At 39.5% G+C, this 24,558-nt stretch overlaps 1 protein-coding gene across 4 annotated transcripts in view; it reads right to left on the reverse strand.

The window, feature by feature from the left end:
* The window catches only part of cbfb (core-binding factor subunit beta), a 35,616-nt gene that overhangs the window by 10,365 nt on the left and 693 nt on the right, over window positions 1-24,558 (reverse strand). For 2 of the 4 annotated variants that reach the window (XM_044357272.1, XM_044357271.1), the window contains exons 2-6: window positions 24,085-24,171; window positions 18,270-18,386; window positions 2,007-2,123; window positions 1,642-1,737; window positions 84-149 (exon numbers count right to left, since the gene is read on the reverse strand). In XM_044357272.1, coding sequence (XP_044213207.1) covers window positions 120-149; window positions 1,642-1,737; window positions 2,007-2,123; window positions 18,270-18,386; window positions 24,085-24,171 — 447 coding nt within the window. In that variant the 3' untranslated portion in view covers window positions 84-119. The remainder of the gene's footprint in view (window positions 1-83; window positions 150-1,641; window positions 1,738-2,006; window positions 2,124-18,269; window positions 18,387-24,084; window positions 24,172-24,558) is intronic. The other 2 variants (XM_044357270.1, XM_044357269.1) reach the window with 1 other exon arrangement.

Raw genomic sequence — 24,558 nt, forward strand, 5'->3', positions numbered from 1 at the left:
ACACACACACACACACATGCGCACGCACAGGGTGGTTTAGTGCATGACAGTGTGATAGATGGTGAGAAATGAAGGACACAGACCCTGTTCTTTTCTGCTGGCTGTCTGTCTGTGTGTCATCAGTCCCAGATTTTAGAAACCACAGGGTCCTAAAAAATAAACAATTTGGGGTTCATTCGTAGGGCGTCAACTTAAGAAGGATGCCATTGATCTCCCCAAAGCCTTGCTGGGAAAGTGAGTTTGTCTCAAGTAATTAAATGTGTTTCGGATGGTTACACAAGTCAGATCTACAGCGTATACAGATCTGAATTTGGTTTATATCTAAGACATGGCAAACAACACAAACTGTTAAACAATTAAATTTCAATAAACTGCACACAATTTAAGAACAGATCTTTATCTTGCATTGAGTAAAATTTTTTTTAATTATTTTTCAATGATCTCTGGCACAAAGTGAGTCAACTTCTTTCCCTTCTGAGGCTTTTGGGACACCTGACAAAACTGAATCAGTCATTCAATAGTTCAATAATATCAAATCAAATCAATTATCAGATTAGATTTATTGTCAAACTGATCATGCACTAAACCTATGATTCAAACAGTAGAAATTCTACATGAATAATTAAAAAAAAAAAAAAAGTAAAAGCACACAAGCACACATCACACAACCCTAAGCCGTTCCAAGCACTAAGCCAAAAAAAAAAAAAAAAAACTACTGGAAATTTGACATGTGGATTTAAAAACATGGTGTTTAGTCTTCTCTTAACACCATTCAGTATAGACTTACAAATAAGAGATCAAATGAACCATTAATCACTGTAACAAAGCCTCGACAAGTTTACTGTTATGTTACATTTTACTTTGACATTTGTCATTTTCAAGTACCAAATATATTTTATAGACTTATGAATTTATAAATTTGAAAATACTATTTGCAAATTTCCAGTTGGATAAGTCTAGCCTTGCAAAGCCAGCCCACAAACTTGATATTTCATGTTTTTCAAGACATCTACATGTTTTCTACACCTGACTAGATGAATGAGATACCAGCTGGAACAATCTGAAAAAACATGGCAGGTGTCCACGCAACGCCAACTGTCTTGTAAATTATCCGCTGAAACCAGCACCTGGATACATTTGAGTCCAGAAGTAGGATATGCTGTTTCTAAATCATGCTTTACTTTTTATTCACAGTTGTTAATTTATAGAGTAACTTAATAGTAGCTGAATGAGTTGTTTTTACTGACCTCCAGTGATGTAGAAGTGTACTCAGGGTGTGGTCAGTACACCACTGAATCATCACTATCGGGTGTGGTTACAGGTGCAAGAGAACACATTTCTGACCACACCCAACAGAGATGATGGTTGTAGTCAGACGCACAACGGACACGAAGTGAAACAATGCTTTTCAGTTTGGTGTTAAGTTACTCTGATATGACTGTAAGTCACATTATCGTCTACCTGTACACCACAGTTAGCAGATAGTCAATGTTGCCGTTTCTTTTTTTTTTTTTCTAGACTAGAATCTTGCAGAAAAATTTGATTTTACAAGGTTTAGACTGGCTTTGGGAGGTTACAAAGCAGATTTGTCCTGTTGAAGTTGGAACTACACTGTCCAGTAACAGTCCCAGGCCCTCTCACCTCTAGATCCTCTCTGTGTGATCGGTCTCTGTCTTCAAAGTCTCTGGTTCTGCGTCGAGCCTCTTCGAACGCTGCCTGGGCCAAAGCGTCCTCATGCTGCACACACACACACACACACACACACACACACACACACACACACACAAACAGAAAGTGAGAGTGTGCTAAATTTTCTGTCTCTTCCATGACAACAAAAGTCCCATGACAAGGTTATACTTCTTTGTCCTTAGAGACTGGGGTTTGATTTCAGGAGGAAAAGAGGAATGTATGAGGAAAGAAGTTGTGGAGTGTTGCTTGTATGTGTGTGTGTGTGTGTGCACATATGAATGTATCACGTCCGTGAGTAGACATGTGTGTTGTGGTACCTGGGCCCTCTCATCATCATACTCCAGGAACCCCATCCCATCCAGCCTCTGTAGGTCGATCCAGCCTCTCCAGATCACACACACCCCGTTCAAGATCATAGGAGCCTTTAAATGGACCTAGAGAAAGAGACAAAGAGAGATTTTTACATAACTGCAGCACTGTACTACATTTTTAGTACATTTTTAGTGCAACAGCTCTAAAACTCAGCATCACAGTATTTTGGTATTTCACTCAACATGTGTCCTGTAGGAAAATCAACATTAGTTCTGTTTAGTTCCCCTGCTGGCAAGGTTAAAAAATCTCTGATGTCAGCAAATGATTAAACTGATATGGCAGAAGTTACGTGTAAAATAAGCACGATCAACAAAAGACTAAAAGACTGAGGTCTTTTCCAGAATCATTCATGGATGACTTTGGTCAAATTACTGGCCATTGTTACATTAGCCTTGGGAGGAACAGCAGCTTAATATGACTTGGACTTTCATACATAATTACAATTCTTAAATCAGAAACCGTCAGCTGTTTTCTCCAGAATAATGAAAAGCTCTGTATTTAGGAGGTGGAGGCTTTTTCCTCCCTCCCCCCCGCTCTGACTGCTGTGAAAGAGAAAAACCACTAACTACGTCAAAAACCTCTCCAGCACAATTGAGTGTTGGACTAGTAAATCGCACACGCACATTCATTTACATATGTGTGCATGTACGTGATCAGTTGAGGTTACTGCATCTATGTGAGTGTGTGTTTGGGTGTGTGTTTGTGTGTGTGTTTGCTGCTGCAGGCTGTTTGTATTTTGTATTGAACTGGGTGGAGACACAGCCATCAAAAGTAAATGTCATATGCCTAAAAAGATCTTTTTTGTTATTTTTGTATGCATGTGTATTTATGATTTATGACCATTGCCTAGGGTCTATACTTAATTCAATGGCCTTATTCACACACTGGCAGCTAATATATGACTTTGTGGTCTTTTGGGATGAGTAATAATAACAAAAGAGTACATGAGTTAGAGCTAAACAACACCACTGAGCTTCTTACACAATAACTAAGTATGTCAGTGTTTTTTGACCTTGTGTAGTGTATATTTTGTCTGGGAGAGCAGGGCAGTGGGAGAGAGAGCAGAGATAATAGGGGAACTACAGCAGAAGTGTTTATTTATATCTTATTAACTTCTCTTCCTCATGTACACTGAGCAGCACAATAGGCCAGTTGAAGACATAAGACAGTCTACAGCATCAGACTGTCAGACAGACAGAGGAGGGTCAGGCTTTGTCTCTTTCATGACTCCTGGTTAGGTTACATGGCTTTGGCTCTATGCCAAGAGGCCAGAAATGCAACCACCAAATATGTGAGTGTGTGTGTGTCTTTGTGTGTTTATTGCCATGATGTGAGGGAATGTGCATTACAGAACCTTTTCTCTGTTTAGATGTGCCCGTCTGTCTCAGCTACATTGAAACTGCTGCCCCGTGAACTGTTTCTCAACATTTGGCAATACAAATATTTTGTTAGGGGGACAGATTATTTTTTTCTGATGTAAATCAAAGGCACAACACACAGTGAGTGAGCCCCTGTAGTTGCATTTAACCCTCTCCAGAGCTATTTAAGTAAGAGGTCTGTCTCAAAATACATACAATGTTCATCAAATGACCTCCAAACAGTTTGTGGCAGCATATTACACTTGTTTTGTCCAAATGTCTGTGTTATAACATCAATATTTACTATCTCGTAGTGGTGTGCTAGGAATTTATAGCATTTTTTTTGCCTTCAAAATATGTTTTGATTAACTTTAAAGCTGCCATATTCAATATTTTATATTTACTATAGATCACATGACTACTTGTGTTTGAAAGGGGTTGTTGACTTGTTGAACCCACAGTGAATTATCACCTGACACTGAAGTTCCCCTCAGCTCTATGGAGCATTTTAGTGTCTTTCAGCTCATTGTTTTGGTTTTCTGTCCTGCAACTTTACTGTTCGGTTAACTCTCATGGCTAACAGCGGTGTTTTCGGCCACAGATGGAAGCTGTTTTCAGAGCTCTCAAAATTCACTGTGACAAAGTTAGCAACTAACTGGCAAACATGTGCAATATTTAGCAGCTAAAGAGCCAGATATTTCCCTCAGGAATTGGTGGAGACCAAAAACAGAGCTAAAAGAAAAATTTGACATTTGTCAGGTGGACAAACACAACTACAAAAGGAACACTGATGTTGCTCCATATCTGCTGGATGTATAAATAGCTAATGTTTGCTAAATACTATGTCAGTGTCAGTGATCATAGCTTGTTTCTGTTTCCCAAAAGTGGCAACACAGTCAATTAATGCAGGTTTAATACTTGTGAAAAGGCTGAGGTGAGTCACTTTGCTTATTTGAACTTGATGACAGAATTTTCATTTGCGGGTGTACTATTTCTTTAGCCTCATTATGTTCTCTCAAGACACCCATGAAATAATTTTACGACGTATAATCAAACAGTCAAACTGAGAGACGCGTACACAAACACTAAATAATGATTTGCTTTCACACAGAGCTGTCTGAATTTGTCTTTCCTGATAATGCATGACACAGTTAATGTGACGTGATTAAGCTGAAATGTAATTTGCTTTTTTTTCTCTGTCTTTTCTTTGTTTCATTGTCTTCTACTTTCCCACGACACAAGAAAGAGACAGTGAGAGAAAGTGAAACGCAGACAGAAAGTCTGTTCTTCCCAGGGTAGAAAGTTTTTACGTGGTATTTTTATCCAAATAAACAAGAATTTAGGAATAAATCAACAAAATCAAACACTCTCCCCAACATACACACAACTAGATTTTTCTGTGTGACACTGGGCGAGCTCCACGTTCCTGCATTTTTACTCTGGCTATTTTTGGACAGCCTCTCACAGGGACCTCTTTTACCACAGCTACCCACACTGCACCGGGGTTGCAGGGGAGACCGCACCCCAAGAGACTGTGGGTTTTTGTGTTTATTCGAGTGAATGTTTTTCTCTGTGTGTGTGTGTGTGCGTGAGAGAGAGAGAGAGAGAGAGAGAGAGAGAGAGAGAGAGAGAGAGAGAGAGAGAGAGAAAGAGAAAGAGAGAAAGAGAAAGAGAGAGATGGCTTCCACATCTGTGGGGCTGCATGGTGCTTTTAAAAGAAAGCTTCATTTGGCTTGACAGGGAAAACGTGTGTGTGTGTGTGTCAGTAAATGGATGTGGGGGTTGACATGGTTCTCTCTCAGAGGAAGTCTGTGGTTGGGCCGTTTCTACATATTTTCCCCTCACATACTCACACACATACACACACACACATGAAGACTGGAGGACTCTCACACACTGCAGTGCTCTGTGAATAAAAAAAGGAAGCAGGGTAAAATGCAGTGACAAGTCAGACTTGCTCTTAAACCAAGTGTAAGTTTAGTTGAGTTAAATTTTTGTCTGAGGGTCCGTGTGGGAAGATTAGTGTTTTGTTTTTATCTGCCTGCAGCACAGATGAGCAGTATTCTGTTTTATTTTCTATTTCTATTGACACTTATTTGTGTTACACTTACACTTACACATTTATTTCACAGCTTTTCTAGTTAGTTCGTGTGCAGATTGAGACGTGAAACATTTGCAGATGAAGGTTGTTCATATAGGATTATGTTATAATATGAGGAATTGTCAAACCCCCTTACAAAAAACTGCATATGAAATTTACCTTTTCATGTTTTATATGTCTCAAAACATTTGTTTTTACATTAAATATCTGAAAATGTGCATGTGCCTATATGTTTCCTCATAATATGTGAAATTGATGTTTTCACATGTGATGTCTTTCATTTCACGAGTCAGTGTCTTGACTTGTGCTTTTATGTTAAATCTTTTTCACATGTGCTAAAATCACATTTTTGTTATTTGATGTGTGTTAATATAATAGTAATATTAATATCCAATAACATATAATAATAATATAATGACCAGTACTGGTATAAGCTAGACTCTACTGCACAGCATTATGTTTTCTTATTCTATGAGCTTACATTAAATAACATCTGATAGTGTAAAGACTGGTAATGCCACACTACCAGCTTTGTTTTATTCTCTTGTTTTTTGTGTTGTTGCATAGACAGGTGAATAATTTCAAGAAAAACCTGAATAAACTAATGGAGAAACATAACTTTCCATGAGGGGCCACTGAGGGGTTTGAGAATGAAAAGGATGTGAATCGTAAGCTATGGCTTTCACGGTCACCAGATCTCAATGCAACATGAGGAATTTGAAGATGTTAGGGTGACGTGTTAGTTCACCACAGTCATCAGAGCAGCGAATGAGGGGATTTCTTGAAGAATGGCGTTCATACCCCCAGCAGAGTTGGAGAATGTATGGCATGGAGCACTGAAGCTGTGCTGGAGGCTCAAGGTGACACCTTACTAAGACGCTTTTTAAGACCTCAGTGTCACGGACATTTCAACCCAACAACACCGCAGCTGAGCAAAGACATCAACACACTCCGGTACACTCAGCTTTCAGCCGGCAAGTCAAATCTCTCCCTCTTGATCTAAACCTCTCCAAGTTACTGTAAGTGCTTCCTACACTGTGTGTGTGTGTGTGTGTGTGTGTGTGTGACAGAGAGAGAGAGAGAGAGGGGTACTGTAGAGTGTGTGTTGGCAGACAGTGTGTGACGCTGATGTAGAGGGATGTGTTGGCATTGTGCCTCTCATTCAGCCTAGTGCCAACCATCTAGTCAGCACAACTGCCCACTGCTCACGCACACACACACTCACACACACACACACACACACACACACACACACATACACACGGACCAGTGCCCACGAGGTGAGTGAACACAATGGGCATCTGTGTTTTCAGCCTCGTGAGTTGTGGCAGTCTGCCTCTCCCACACACACACACACACACACACACACACACACACACAGACATTCAAATCATTAAAATAAACAGCACAAAGACTTAAATATGCAACTCTGAATTCCTCTGTCACCACCACTACTCCTCTCTTTTTTTCTTAAATATGCATATCGTATATGTGTTTTTCTCTTTTCAGCTCTCTTCTATGCTATGTGTATATGTGTGTGTGTGTGCGTGTGTCTACTGTCTAAGCTGGAGGCTCCAACTGATTTAGAGCAGTAATTATGTTATTATCCAGAAGAATGTTACATCAATGACTGTCAGAGCGTCTGGGAGGCTGCATGTGTCCATTATATTCAAACAGTCAACATCTGTGTATGTGTGGATCACTTAGATTAAAGATGAGCTCTGGTGATTGGCTGGAATCTGTGTATTATTCACTCAATAAACATGTGTGTGTGTGTCTGACTCAGCACCCAGTCAGACAACTCATGTTCTTTCTTTCTTTCTTTCTTTCTTGGATTTTTAATGTTATGGAATACCACGATCATCCACAATTTTATGTGATACAAGATCATGGTACACACATGGTACAAGTAAAAAAGAATAAAGTTGAAAAGAGAGAGAGAGCAAACAGCATCAGTGTTGCTGGCAGGACAATATGAGACTAAGTATTTTCTACATTAATCATGCCTGATTCATGCTCCCCCTCCACAGCACACTCACAAACACACACACACACACACACACCCACACACACACACACTGACACACACTGACACACTGTGGCCCTTTCACATCCAAGAACAAAGACATAACAACTCTACTGAACATGACTCCAGCATGGACGTCATGTTGTCTTTTTTGGCATCTGGAATGAAAGAGAGTGTGAAACAGAGGAAGAGATCATGAAAATGAGGAAAGAGAAACAGAGATAGAGAGAGTTGAGGTATCTATAATTATTGAGCCCTTTGTTGCACTATCTGCATTTTAAATTAAGATCGTCGAGATGAAGAGTATGTTAGTAGATTCAGCGCAAACAAAACATGTTTCACACATTGTATTACCCATCAAATTATGAAAACATAAAAGCAGAGAAACAACTCTTTCTGGTGGGGCCTGATTCATGATATTTTTGACACATAATCACCTTTTGATTTATCTTTTTGAACGTTGGAATTGTATTATAAATGATAAAGCAGCACACAGGAAATTGTAATATCTTAGATGTGCCATTCAAATTCGACCAATTTGTTTTAAAGAATCTGTTGATACCAATGTATACACCTAATGTATAAAAATACAGGTTAATCAGAAATTACAAAATGCCATTACATGGTGCAAAACATTCAAAGAATGTATTCAAGACATTTAGAGCTTTAACTTTTAACTTTAAGCCTCAACATTTAGATTTTCTGAGACTTTTTCTGAAGAAATTTAAGTAGTTAAGTATATGTAGGTACATCAATAGCAAAAGGGAGAGAGGGAGGGAAAAAAAAGACAATGAGAGAAAGGAGTGTGAGGCTCTAATCAGTGTGTGTGTGTGTGTGTGTGTGTGTGTGTGTGTGTGTGCGTGTGTGTGTGTCAGGTGTGACAGCAGCAGGTGGAGATAAAGCACGTTACTGGCCTTCTGTTCCTAATCTCAGACTGAATACAGCCCAACGTCTACTGGTCTATTGTCTGACACACACACACACACACACACAAACACGTTCACACATCACCTGCTAAAGCAACAGAAGTATAATAGTACGGTACTCTCCACTGCATGATCACTCTCTCTTCTTCTGCCCTCCCACCCTGTAATTATAGGAGCTGCAAAACAACATGGACACACACATACACACACTCACAAATCACATGACATTCAGTGACAGCCAGGTCATGAAGGCTGATGTTAAATGTGTTGTTGTGTATCCAGTTTCACGACAAAAAGCAGGAGCCAGATGTGAGGGAAACATGATGCATAACGAGCTGGATCTGAACTCACAACTTTACATACTGTGTGTGATCTACAACATGGTCCAACTTTACTTTTTTTTTTTTTACATTCAGTGCTCATTCAGTTTACTCCCTGAGCAAACCAGCGGCAACAATCACTCATCATTTTTCAATCCTATCACTTGTTTCATGTTCAGAATTAAAATACTGAAACACTTTGTCATGTCATGTTTTCTGTTGCGAATCATAATTATATATTATATAATAATTGTTCACTGGTTCACTGGCAGTTTGTTTTTCCATTGTGAGTTGAATGAATTGGCCCCAGTCCCGTCTGAGTCTCTAACTGCCTGTGGACACATAATATGCATCATTGCCATGCAAAGTCCTCTCGGTGAGCACTGGAGGGCCAAAAACCACTGTTTGTTCCTATGGCTTTCATAGGCATGGAAATATCATGCAAATCCACACACAGGCTGCAGATAGAGTTACAAAACCAGAGGGAGGCAGAGCCAGAGGGAGAAACAGAGAGATAAATAAGAAGATATAAATGAACTTTATGAAAACTTCTGTACTTTTTGATTCTGAGTGTTGAGCAGAGTATGATTATGATTGAGCGTGAAGACCAAGAGCAGACCGAGCTGGATCAAGTCTGTTCAACTTTTGATCAATTGGCACTGACATCATACATATGCGTGGTTTTGAAGGATTCTTATCATTTGTCCTCTGATCCGGTCATTGCACATCATTTTTCATCGTGACTTTTTCTGGACACGTTTTATATTTACGCCAGGAATCTGGAGTTCACTCACATGTGTGTTAGCGGAGGAAATTATTATAAAAACAAAACTGGTCTATTGAGATAGTGGCTATTATTTCACAACCCATTTCATCAGGTTTTAGTGCAGAGCAGGAGCAGATGTTTACTTCCTTATTGAATTTATGGTCCTCTTTTTTGATGAATGCCCAGTTCTGCTTTCTAACGGGAACATGTGAGAATCTGTGTTCTCACAGGATTTGGGTGGTTGTCTGGTGATGCGATTGTAATCATAATCTACCCTTTCACTCAGTGCATTGTCTCTGTAGTTACTCAGTGGCTGATTATGTGCTCCGTTCTAACTGTTAACACTAATAAATCTGGATATGTTGGTGGAAACAGTCTGTGGTGGTTTGTTAAGTCTTTGTAGGTTTCAGCTAGTCTTCACTTCTCAGCCCTGCTTTAGGGGAAGATTGTGGTTTTGGCAAAAAGGTTAACACGACTTTTTAAAAATGTAACCAAGACTTGAGGTTGCCTAAACATGACCAAAAAGACATGTATCATGCTTTAGTTGCCTGAAGAAGATATTGTAGGGAAACAAGTACAATATGTTGACAGTGAACAGTTTTCAGATACATTGATAAAAACGTGTCTGGGTAGCATTATGTTTCCTACAAAACATTAAGCCATATGAACATCTGTATATGGGGTCTCCAGTGAGTACATTTATTCTCTATGCTCCTACTTTATGTTGAGGTCAACATGCCTAACTTAAACCTTTCTCCATATTGTAACCTTAAATTCAAATCCATAAAACAGACCAGGGGCAACATGAAAATCATGTTTCTATCCTTGTGAGGACATTTGAACCTCATAAAGGTTCAAATGTTTGCGGACACACAACACCCACACATACACATTGATTTCCAGGTGAGCGGTGTTGCATTCTTCACTCCAGCTCAGCAGACACTTACTGGAAGAGAAGGACTAAGAATAGAGGAATGGAGCTGACACACGCATGCTGGATTTCACACCAGACTGACCTCTCTCACTAGTTTTCTATTTGAATCTTGCGTCTCTAGCGGTAGTTTTTGTACCTCACATGCAAACAAACACACTGTCTTTCTGTCTCTACCTTGTATGTACAAATGCACTTGGACAGAGGTGCACTCAAACACAAAGACATGATACCAGCATAAAACACTAAGACAGACACACACAAAGAGCATATAAACAGAGGACCCTGTCTGAATGTGTGCTGCAGTGCATTGTGGGAGTGGGTGTGGTCATTGATCTAAGGCCTGGGGCAGGAAATATGAAACCCTGTGGGAGGAGATGGCGTGTGAGAGTGTGTGTGTGTTTTCAGGGAGGAGGTTTCGTGGGACACTAACGTATGCAAACATGGAGACTGTGAGGAAAGTTCGTTTATACTGATTTAAATGAAACAAGCTTCATTAAAATGTACAGAACAATCAGCGAGGATGCACAAGGTGTAAAACACAACTGCACGCACGCATGCATGCACGCACACACACACACCCACACCCACGCACACACACTCTCTGTCTGATGCAAAGCAGCAGTAGCAGAGGGAACCAATTAGTGGTCTGGCTTTGATGATGTCACTGACAAGTCACGCACTGATGGCACAGCTTCCGTTCAAAAGGGAAACATTATACCACACACTATGTGCACAGACACACACACACACACACACACACACACACACGCACACACACAGAGTTGATGCTGATATGCATGTGACAGAGGACAGTCTTAGCGGCTTAAGCTGATGACTAAATTAGAGGGCAACAGAGGTGTCAGGTAAGAAATGATTTTAGAGGGTCTGTGTGTGTGTATGAGTGCATTTGTGAGAGAGAGAGATTACTGGCATGGACAAAAATGTTTCTATGTCGTGATGATGCTAATTTATTAAAGTCTTAATGAAATTAAATTCTATTTTTTTGTCTACTACAGCACACATAACTGCTCTGTAAATAACTTGTCCTGAGTTCTTTGAGAAAAAATCTGAAACCAAAAGGGAGAAATTCATATTTTATATTGTTTGGTTTCATGATGTGCCCCCTTACATTTGCATTAATTTGACAGAATATTATTAGGTATCCATCTACATTTTAGCCAATCAAATCTTTGCATAAACATTAGCGTTCCATCATAGGCAGAGCAGACAGTCACACTGAGCCTGATAGCATCCTGCTACACAACAGACTCTGAATAGCAACCCGCATTAGCTAACCCTAACCCTAACCCTTCTAATCTCTCCTTCTTATCTAATTTACAAACATGAACATGTCTTGTCCTGCACCTTAGCTAGTTGAACAAACATTCACCTGGTCAGTTTGGAGACTACATAGCTAATTGCTGCAGCAATCAGCAGTAAGCTGCAGCACATTAAACAGCATGTAAACATACCCGCAGATTTCACTTCATACTCGTTAGATGCTGGTCTGGTTCTTACTCTTCAATACCACTGCTAACAACACACTGTCCAAAAATGGGTGACTAAATGTGGTCACAGTAAATCTCTCTTTATCCTGGAAGTTGCTCATCCTCTCCAAACAGTAGACGTACTGTTTGACGTACTCCTACACTTTGAATGTGTCCTGTTTTGTTTTCCACATGAATGGGTTGAAAAACTTTAGAAAAAAAGTTTTAGTATTTGCCTGTAACTTGTTCAAAGGGCCAGGTGGATATGCTGTAAAGTTTTTGAAAGTTACCTTTAATGTGTAAAGATTGTACATTAAAATTGTACAATTATTGTTTTTCTCGATGACTGCACAGTACTGTTTACATCTGTACTGCACAGTACCACAATAGTGGCTAATCAGCTTATTCTAGGTGTGGAGCTGCAGCGCTGCAGAGGTACGATAAAATATTTACATAGTTCACCGACAGCTGTGTCCATATTTGCCATATTTTCTATTGACTCCTCGAATCTGAAACAACTTTTATCCACTACGACAATAGTGGTATTTAATGCAGCATGGTGGACCAAGAACAGAGGGGAAGTAGGAGATAAAAGTTGGGGAGTGACGTCTTGTAGCATTATAGGGCCAGTAGGAAGTATTTTCTTAAAAATACTGAAAGTATCACTTCAAGGATCTTATTGGAATATAATTATTAGGGTGATACAAGCCCAACATTATAGACTGTGCATTTGTGTCATTTTTACAAAACACAACACCAGAGGATTCTACCTATTTGATTCTCTCTGGTGAAAAAGTGAAAAAAAAGCTATGGTACTGAAAACCTGCACAACTCCTGCACATGGTGAATACAGTAAAAAAAATATACAAATTAAATAAAACACTGAGTTTGACCGTGTTCATGCATATACAGGAAATGGTGCAAATACCAAAGTTTGAGAATGAATGAAGGCCCACATGTGCATTTCTGGTTCCTGGGTTTTGTGTTTGAGCCCCCCCCCCTCCCCCCTCCCTCCATCATGTAGCTGACAGACACTCGTCTGCTTCTCATTTAGTTCTCCCCCTATAACCGCTAATCTCTCTCTGTCTCGTTCTACTTCTTTTCACTCTTTCTTTCTGTTTTAGGTTTTGTTTACTGTTCATATATTTGTGTGATTTTTTTGTGTGTAGACATATATGTGTGTAACGCTTAGCAATCAGTCTGGCGCCACTGTCTCATCAGCATGCAGTTTAAGCGGGCAAACGCGCACACACACACACACACACAGACATATAGAGAAACAACCTTCATCACTGAAACTTGCAGAGTAATTCCTGTGGTTTCAACCTTGTCTAAAGTCACATCCCCAGATATGACTTTTCCACGAGGAAACGGTCGTTACTGGAGCCAGTTTCCAGTTTCCGACCGAATCTCATCTCACTCCGAGCGCTTTCATGACCAAAATAATTGTTTGCGGCCAGCAAAATCAGCTCTGTTGAGTCCTCTTCACCCTGACACTTCAGTTAAAATGTAATAAGAGCATAATGGAAATGAGCAGTAACTGTTGCTGAACTGCTGTCATGTTAATCAGTTTAACATGTTTCACCAGCAGCACTCTACGCTCAAGTACACTCTGAGCTTATTTTGTTCATTGTTGGCTTGAAAACTGCACGGTTCCAATCAGGCATATAAGAGAGACGGGTACCTTTGTTTTGTTTTGTTTTTGTTGTTTTTTTTTTTTTTAAGTATGACAGATTCACTACAGCATCCCTGGTTCTGAAGGAAGAATACATTGCATTTTCAGACACACATTGGAGGTGGTTAGGCAAGCTGGAGGGATGTAGGAGTGCAGGGCAGGAAGGAAGGAAAGTCCAGTATCTGTTTTACCTAAAGGAAACAAGAAGCATGGCAGTTTCTTCACACAAAGGAAACCACAAACTAAAACTCTTGGATGATAAGACATGAATGAATGGTGGGAAAGACTGTTTGAACACATTCACATTAGTGACAGATCAAAGAGTTAATGAACAAGTGAATGCAAAAACCTTTTACCAACAAGAGGGATGAGCGTGAAAAGAACCAAGGTGCTGAGTTCAGGTCAATGTCACAAAGAGCAAACTTTTACAGGAAAATGCATCTCAGTGATGTGGCATAGAACAACATAAAAAATCACAGTACGTATGTAAGGCTACAGAATCAGCTTTAGAAAACAATCCTGAAAGATAAAGAATCACATTTCTAAAAATTGTTATAGTTTCTTAATGGAGAACTTGAACAATGCCTGTAATTTGCTGAGATGAATATAGTTTGCATTGCAACATCCATAAGAACACTGTTGTCAAATGCGGGTGTCATATGCACCTTCACACATTTTTACACCCATCTGTAAATGTAACACTTTAGTGCTCACTGCACTGACAACAACATTGCAATATGTAAATGATAATATGAACAGCTGTTAATGTGCATGTGCTAATCTTCTTTGTAATTCTAATGATATAGTCAACCAATTACATAGTGTGCAGACAGTAAACTTTAAACATCTTCTACGTATATTTGTCTATATTTATTAGATATCTTTCATGTAAAACTTCACTACATCTACTGTATATTGTTAAATCTCCAAGATGATAGTAGTCATTTTAAACCTAAACCAAACCTAAACCTCTTAAACCTCACTGACCTTCCAGTGACTCATGCTATGCAGCCAAAGTGTTCTGCAAAGTCTTAAAACATATAAGCTAAATATGAAATATGAAAAGCAGGTTAAAAAGATACACAAGACATCTAGAATATCTCCATTCAATTGAAGGGTGTGTAGTTGTATACTGGTTGTGAACATCATATAGCTTCAGTGAAATAAACTGATACAGTCACTGTCAGACAGTGTGGAATAGGATGATTTTTTTTCCATCTTAGAAACAAAGAGAACAAAGGAAAAAACTGTATATTGAAGGATTTCAAAAAACCTTTCAGACAAAGTTAGCTAGTACCCTAAACAGATGTTCTTTCTCTTGCCTTTCATTTCTCTGTTCTATTATTGTTACACGGGTAGCAAAAATGTCTTTCTCCAGCAATGGCCTAAATTCTAGTCAACAGAATCATGTCTGACTTTTAAGGAATTACACATCAGAGTCTGCCCAAGCAGACCAATCCAGTTCCTGGTGCACAGGAGCTAACCTGAGCTCGGCTCACTGAAGAGACTTTTGAACATAATATATGCCACCATGGGTTGCTTTGGGAACAGTTTAATTCAGAGTGTTCAGTTCAGCTACAAAATTTAAACTCTGTAAACTGAGTGAACTACAGCAGTCTGCTGTAATTAAGGCTGCTGGTAAACAAGCTGCTGATGCTACAGTTCACGTCTACAGCAGGGTTAATGCTCGCTACCACGTTAGCTGCTAAAATTAACCTTGTCCACAGCTGGCTCCCATTAGCCAGCAAAGACACAGAGAGCCTGTACTTCTACTCTTTCTCTGTCTCTCAAACACACACACACACACACACACACACACACACACACACACACACACACCCACACACACTTGGCTATCCAGTCGCCAAGTTTAACCTGGCTGTGCTACCCTTTTGGTTTGGCACCGTCTGTGTTTGGAAATGAAGGTGGGAGAGAGGGAGGATTGGAAGGGGGAGAGCGGATGGAGGGAGGATGGCAGTGGGTGAAGGAGGGGAGGATAAAAGGAAGGAGTTGGGGGATGTACAGGGGGACACAGGATGTAAGCAGAAAACACAGGGAATGGAAAGAGGGAAGAATGGAGGGATGGAGAGACGGACATGCAGCGTGGATGTTCATATAAATTGCCACAAGAATAACAAACACAGGAAAAAGCAGGGAAGCTGAAAGAAAGAAAACATGTAGGGAAAAGTAATAAAAAGAAAGAAAGAAAGAGAGCGGGCCAGAAACACTATCCAGGTAGCCTGTACTGTATCATAGCCCACGGGCTGCTCACTCATCATTCTCCACTATTCTTCAAGTTTTTTTCTGTGTGTCAACCCTGAATAAACACAGGAAACATCATCATTATTATTAGCACTTTAGTCACAATTATGTCCAATTTTACTCTGCAACTGGCCAATAAATAAGTGTTTCTAAGAAAATATGTAAGAAGTAAGAATAGCAACATGAGAAAAATAAGTGATCACTTCTTTCATTTTGTATTCAACAGTTTTAACTTCTACAGAATATTTTGAAAGCAGGAAAAATCTCTTTGTAAAAGATATAACCAACACCTAAGTGTGAGAGATCTGTGTGTGTATGTGTGTGTGTGTGTGTAGAGTTTAGCTGTGACAGTAATTAAGAGGAGAAGTTGCAACGTTCACAAGATCTCTGCCTTGGCCTGACAGTTGTATTCTACAGGGAGGTCCGGTGGGATCGGGGTAGGGGGCGGTATGTGTGTGTTTGTGTGTGTGCGTGTGTGTGTGTGATTGTATGAAATGAAAGCTGAAATAATATAAAATGTACACTCAGTACACAATTAAAGACTGCACCGAGGCAGCTGAGTGAAGCCTTTCAACTATATTTCTTTTTTACAGTACAAGCTCTCAGGAAACCACATTCTGCGCTCGCCTGTCGTTTTTTATACACGTGGAATATGAATGAGTATTACATAAAAGTAAAGACTGAAACCTTATACTTGTGTCTTTTGTGGGAGCAGCATGAGAAGAACATTTCAGCAATCTGGAATAACTTATCTGAGTCGCTATGCTGGTATAGCATGACTTATGTTTTTCAGTCCAAAAGATTAATATGGATGAAAAGAGCAGACTGTCAGCACGTTTATCTGGATCCTCAGACATGTGTGTGTGTGTGTGTGTGTGTGTGAATGTGTGTGTGAGTGTGAGTTCTTGGCTTCATTTCTTCAGAACGACTGTGAAACTGCTTTACATTGACGACTCCTGGCCTCATTAAAACTTCATAGATCTGTGAGCACTGTTGAGGTGACAAAGAAGAGGGTATCATCTTACACACACACACATTCGTTCCGTCTTTGCCATACACCTACACACACTCTGCATACAGTCTCTTTCTCTCTTTGTCTGACACACACACAAACACATTACACATCAGAAACTCTGCAGAATGCTCAAAGCCCATCAACAAAAGCACATACACACACATACACACTTTTCACAACCATCAGGGCACTTGTGTTAAATAATTAACAGTGTGAGATTAGTCTGTCAGCCTTGGGGCATGGAGGTCTATCGATTCCCCAGAATGCATTTTTAATGAGCCGCCAGCCGGCATTCATTTCAGCTGGCCAGTGTCCGTGGAGGGCCTTCTGACACACACACACACACACACACACACACCCACACACAGAGTCCAGGCGTAGTGCCAAGGGAGACAATTAACATACACATAAACACAGCAGCAGCACCGCTGCACTGTATGGCAGATATCACCTTGACAACAGCAGCAAACTAACATCTTTGGGGCTCTTTAAGTTGTTTAACTTTGACTCTGATCTTGATCAAGCACAATCACTTCTGACCATTGTGTGAAAAGGAGTTTTCCAGTGATTTCACCTCAGTGACCAGGATAAATTGAAGTCACAACAATGCACAGTGTGTTCAGTGGCTGGTGGGAGACAGCGGAAACTGTTTTAAAGGCACCACAGACGATTAATACCTCACACACACTGGTTTAAAGGCACAACACTGCACAACACGGGGCTGATTACGGACTAATTTATGCCTTTCATTTGTCTTTGTGTCCAACCTGACACAAAAATCAATCTGTATTCTGTCAGGGGTTGTCAGCTTGAACAAGGGATGTACATGTTGGATGTTAACACACACACTCTGATCATCCTGACACACGTGTTAAGATTAAGTTCAATTTTTTTATTTATAAAAACATTGTCTGTGCGTCGGCGTTACTTTCATTTCATAAAATAAAGAGGAACAACAACAGTACGAGCAGATGGAGACGCATGTGTTTCTCCAAAAGTTATTTTTTCTGTAAAAGTTTCACATCGTCATGTGTGTCAGCTAAGCTGGAATGATGAAGTGCACATGACTGAGCATGACATAAGTTTTATTAAATATGTCTTCAAAACCAAGTGACTGCAGTTGTTTGGGTGATTACAGATACATTTTGTACACCAATAAACACTTTTGTCATCACAAAACAGAATATCTCTTTTTTCACCAGTCTGTCTGCTTCAGCTCAAACCATATGACCTCTCCAACAGGTGAAGAGCAACAGAGAGAAATGTGTGTGTGTATGTGTGTATGTGTGTGTGTGTGTGTGTGTGTGTGTGTGGGTGGGTGTTTTGCACTTGTCCTACCTTTCCCGTCTCTCTCTCAAAGTCGACGTACTCCCTTGTAGGAACCTGCCTCTGATCTCCGTGCAGGTTGGCTGGAAAGAACTGGAGAGAAAGGTTGGTACCTGTAGCTACAAAGGCCTGGAGAGAGAAAGAGAAAGGTTATAAGTTAAAAAAAGTTATAACTTTTACACTGCATTCAAATTTAATGTTAAGGAAAACTACAGGGAGGAAGGGTCTAAAGAAAACCACAACTGAGTTGCATTATGGAAAGTTTAGGTACAGTGTTTTTTCAGCCTCTGATGCTTCAATTTTGACATCATTTTTTAAATAAATGTGTCTCTCACAAGTCCCAAAAATATATGGAAGAGCGATAATAACTTACTAGTGGTCCTTTATATGAAAATATAACGTACAGTAAAGTGGATTCAACACATTTCTACCCAAAATCAATATTTTGAAATAGACAGTCGATTTCGGAAAGTATTTCCCAATTTTTTACCATGGCTTCATGGAAGTTTCTAGAGACTTGTATAACTTGAACAGCAGAATGTTTGAATAAGTTTAAATGTCTTATTTGGGTGTAAGCCTGGAAGGGTTTAAGTTTGATAGAGTGCATCAAAGTTGTTCTTTTTCTCCTTTCCTCAACCCGCCCGCCCTCCGTCTCTCCCTCTTCTTGGTCAAACCGCTCTCGCCTTAGAACAAAAGCGCAAACTGAACTACTGGCCTGCTTTCCTCACACACACATATAATCACATCATACTGGAACTTTCTCCATTTTTTGATTTCTGTAAAATGCCTTCATGCTCTAATGGGAGACATTCCTCTCAAGATAAACACACACACACACATGCACATGGGCATGCATGAATACTGAAACACAAACAAAATGAAAATCAATAGAAAGCATTTCTCTGTTGCAGTCAGAAAGCAATGAATCACAGAGAGGCAGAAAATCAAGTTAGAAAATTTATGTTTTATGCACATATGTGTGTGTGTGTGTGTGGATTGTCTTTGTGTGTGTGTGTGTGTGTGATCTGTTGTGTTTGCCGAGACAGATCGATACTAATGGCATTAGGGCTGCGACTGAGCTGGAAGCATATGAATTATGCATCCTGTCAAATCTGTCCCTCATCGGAGACTGAGAGAGCGAGGGAGAATGAGAAAAACTGAATGAAAGAGGAAGAGACGGAGAGAACAAGAGCAAGCGGAAGACAGAGAAATGAAGGGAGGACAAAGCTGAAAACTACCATGAGTGTACATGGACACACAAAGAGAAAAAATGTCTCTCATACACACATGTTTATACACACTCACTTAAGAAATGAGAGCTAAAAGAACACCCGAGTCATCATTTCTGCTGTATTTGAAGTATTGGATTACAACCATCTGATACCAATTTGCTGCCTACTACTGCTGGAGAGAAAAGAGGGAAGGGGAGGCAGAGAGAGGAGAGAGATGGAGGGAAACTGAGAGACAAAGGGGGAGAAAGAGGAAAGAGAGGGAGGCGCGGAGAGATGGAGGGGGGTTGATAGGAGGAACGCATGGATGAGGATGAGAGAGAGAAAGAAAAATGAAGGGAAACAGGACGACGGTGGAGAAGACAGCGTGATAAAAGTAAAGTCAGACAAAGAAGGGAAGGAGGAAATGGAAGTGAGATGGAAAGATGAAGAAGAATAACGATAAAAGAACGGAGCAGGAGAAATTAAATAAAGGGGAAGTGAACAGGCAGAGAGAAAGAGAGAGAGAGAGAGAGAGAGAGAAAAGTGCAGCATGAAAATCAATAGTAGTTTAGAAAGCGACTCATCTCTAATGAGCTGAGCTGAAGATAATTTACTTTGAATTATTGTCCCATTTATCAGATCAATCCTGAACATTTTAGAGTCGCGCTGTGAGTTGAGACACAAGTGTGTGTGTGTGTGTGTGTGTGTGTGTGTGTGTGATGTTTTGATTCCTGGAAATATACAGCAGCCTAACTACATTTTTACACGATATGTATGTTGTAAAAATATTGTACAAAATAAGCTTTTCATTTATGGTGGAAGGTAAAACTAAGAGTTTACATGCAGTGTATTTTGACATATTTTTTTGTTTGGTTGTCTATTTATTTAATGTTTATTTGAACAGGGATAAGTATATAGCATACCACTGCATTTATAGCCTAAGCTTGTCTGCAATGCATGTCCCTAGATGGGCCTTCAAAATACATCAAACTCAACAGTAAGATACATATGGAACTGCACAAAACTCAACAAGTCATAAACATAAATGAAAGCACAAAACTCAACAAGAAAATACAAAGAAAACAGCACAAAACACAACTTCCAATGATATAATAACAGTAATATAAGACCAGTATCATAAATATCAATATCATACCATATCAAGATCCCTCATGACTACATGACTGATCCCTCTTTAAAATCAGTTTCAATTTGAGTTTCCCAGTCACAATCCATTTTGATTATGACTAATTGTATATTGTAAAGTATATTGAATATCACTTTTTTATTATTACTTTCATATCCCATGCAGGGTGTATTAAGACACATATATTGACTTGCTTTTGCAAAAATCTCCTAGCCTTAATAATGAATGAAACTGTAAAGATAAAAACCTGAAATGAAACATATTTCTAAGGCATTTCTGCTTTAACATTTGGAGAATGAACGATTCTGAATACCATGTTTGTCTTTCATTTTCTGCCTACTGTAACAGACCTTGTATTTAATCACTTAACCAGCTGTTTTCTTTTTAATGTGGAAACTACACTATTAGAAAAACAGTAGGTCTGGCAGCAAACTTTTGACAAGAGAAAACACTGTTAAAGGGGATAAAGATATTTAAAGATCCCCTCCAGACACGTGTCTGTCTGATATGTTTTTTCCACAAAAAGTTTAATTACCTCATTCAAATTTCTTAAATGACATCTGCTCCTTTTCCCTCAATGAAAAAAAAAAACCCAGAATCTAAGAATATTCAGAGAAAGTCCATTTCAAAAGTTTAACTGCTGGACAGAAGATGTCTCCTACTTCACTGAAAAAGTCCCTTCTCAGTGTATATGCACACTTGTGTAAGTTGCATACTGGATCGTGATTGGCTCCAAACTAGCAGTGATGTCACAATGTACATGTCTTAAACTCAGATTTTCAGTGAGCACAGAGAAACTTTCCCTCTTCAGCAGACGAAAGTGAAAACAGCCTTCTAGTGTCAACCACTGCACGTACATCATTCTGCACAGTGAAGCTCAAACATTTAAGCAACAATAAGCAAAACACATTTTTAAGTGGAGGGGCACTTTAAAAAAGACAATCAATTCAGTGTTAACCTGATAAATTGAACACGGTATACAGTTTATATATTTTCTGTTTGTCTGTCCCATCTATATAAAGTGGACCTTGGCAGCACGTTCACGTCTCATTGTGTCTAATAGTTGTTCACACTGACCATGAAAATAGCAGGAGGTCTTTAGCAGCGTCTGGCCAATAGATAAATCAGCAACATGATGTCACAGCTGCCGTCAAACCATTAAAACCGTAGCCATCAATTCTCACAGCAGAAGAGGCTTATAAATACAGTGAAGACAGACAGACAGACGGACGCATCATGTCCCACTAAAAGATGGTAAAACTAGATGTGTCCCCCTCACCCTCCCCTTCTCCCTGCTCCCCCCCTCCAGCGATGATGACAGCATGTTTGTGAAAAATACCTCGAGGATGACTAAGACAGCAGAAGTTGCACTGTGCTTGTGTGTGTGTTTGTGCCAGTAGTTTGCCTGACTTTGCCTTTTGTTGAGGACACCATTTAGGAAGTTTTAAACAGACTTCACACCGTGAGCACACGGTAATTACATAATGAGAATATGAATGTGTCCTGACTTGCCTTAAAGTTAAAAGCTGCTCTTACAAACCCTACTACACCTAGTATTTTGAAAGAAAACAATAAAGGTCACACAGGTTCAGCTGAACTTTTGGGAGAAAGCTTTGTTCATCTTTGCAGAGAGGTGAAGACTGTAAAGGACGCAGATGTGTTGTGCTCAGAAACACTCTAATACTTTGATTCCAAATGCTACATTTCATCAGCCCATTTGCCTCTGAGAGGCATCCATCTCAAATTTGGACGATGATCAGATGCATTTCAGACGCAGCTAGAGAGACGCGTGGTTTGGAAATGGAGGGAAACAGATGCAGTGCACTTGCTGTGACACTGTGGCTACAAACTGACTGCAAAAACTGCCCGCTGGCTGCTCCTCCGTATATGAAAAATGAAGAGAAAAACATTTCAGTATTTTGCAGACCGACACTACAACGCAACTCACTACAGACCGTAGACCTGAGTCAACACAAAAACAACTCAAGTAAAAGACTAAACAAATTAAAGATGCACCTAATAATTATTTTCATTGGTGATTAATCTGCTGATTATTTTCTCAATTAATTCATTAATCTTTTGGTCTGTAAAATGGTCTATGAAACCCATCATGTAGAGCTGCAATGATTAGTCAATCTAGAAGAAAATATTTCATGTTTTGATAATCGATTAATCATTTCAGTTTTCACTTTTCATGCAAAATGCCAAAACATTCTTTGGTGTCAGCTCCTTCAATATGAGTGTTTGCTGCTTTTCTTTGTCATATAGGATAGTAATACAAATATTTATGGATTTTGGGCTGTTGGTTGGAAAAAACAAGGAATTCAAAGACGTCACCTCGGAGCCTGGTAAGTCATAAAGGGCATTTTCTGATATTTTTTGACATTTTATAAACTAAATGATTAACTGATTAATGGAGAAAATAATGGGCTGATTAAAATGAAAAACTGTTAATTGCAGCCCTTGTGACATATCTTCAAATTACTTGTTTTGTCCGATTAACACTCCCAAACCCAAAGTTATTGAGTTTACTATCACAAAAGACGAAGAGAAGCAGAAAATCCTCTCTATTGAGACGCTGGAACTGGAGACTTTTTGTCTTTTACTAGAAAAACATGACGGGTGCAAACACCCCCAGCAAGACTGATAAACTGTTTCAGCTCTGAACAAAAACAAAATGAAGTCATTTAGTATTTACTGAAAGGCTGCTGCATTGTATTTTCAGGTGTTTCTATTTCCTGTTGAGTCATTGCACATCTACTGTCTAAAGCAAGTTACTGTATATACCAAAATTAGACATGACAGGTAATATTTACTTTACGTCATCAATTTTAGACCCAAAATTACAGCCTTAACAGTGTTTGTTGTAACCATAAAGTGTCTCTGTATGATAACACATCTTAACGCATGAGTTCATGCTTCTGCACAAACAAAGCTGAGACAATGATGAGCTGTAGAATATAAGAGTCATGATGAGCCTGAAAGTGTGTAAGTTAAGCCTGGTGGGTCTGCATCTCTGATAGCACGTCTGCTTCCTGGTGCAGGGACAGGGTAAAACACCGGATCACACACACACACACGGTGCATGCATGTGTATCACAGTGTCCTGCTGCACAACGTGAACAGAGCACAGTGTTCTCATAATAAGAGCTCATTTGTCTATTAAAGCCTAGAGATTAATGCTCGCTACTGCGCAGGGTTTGAAAGCTTCTGAGATAAGCTAGTGTGTTGTACGATTTAATAAAATAAATATCTTGTTCATAGAGGATTAGAGAGGACATGCCTATGATTTCTGTTTATCTATTGTGTCTGTAAAGTTATTCTGCACATCAGCTTCACATCCTCACAAACACACACTGTCCTTTTTTTCTCTCTTTGAGTCAAATATTAATCAGCAATTAGCTCTACATCCCCCCTCTTGTATTCCATGAAGAAGACAAAGATTAAGTGCATTTAGTTTTGCACTCACCACTTCTGACCGTCCGTCCCTGCAGGCGTTCTGGAAGCGGGCTTGTCTCTCCTCATGGGGCCGGTCTCTGAACCCAGTATATTTAATCTAAAGCAAAAAGAAAAAAGCACACTCACTACAACAAGACCTTACTCTCATATATATACATTCAAACACTCTGAGTATGCTACATGTGTTTGATTTTATAGCAGAAAACACTCCGAATAGGGCTGTTTGACAGTGAACGGCGATGCTCATTGGCAGCAGCAGCCTGCAATTTAAAGATAAGCCACAGGAATTTTGATTTAAGGCAAACGGCATCATGCTTTGTTTCTGCATTTCACTAAAAAGTAATAAAATATATTAAAACAGGACAACAGCAATAAAAGTAAATTAGTAAATAATTAAACAACATTTTATTGGTCTTTTTTAATGCAGTTTTTTCAATTTCTTGAGGGAGTGATACAAGTGAAACAGCTTAATGAAATGCACCTT

This window comes from Thunnus albacares, chromosome 7, assembly GCF_914725855.1.
Source record: "Thunnus albacares chromosome 7, fThuAlb1.1, whole genome shotgun sequence".
NCBI classification, from domain to species: domain Eukaryota; kingdom Metazoa; phylum Chordata; class Actinopteri; order Scombriformes; family Scombridae; genus Thunnus; species Thunnus albacares.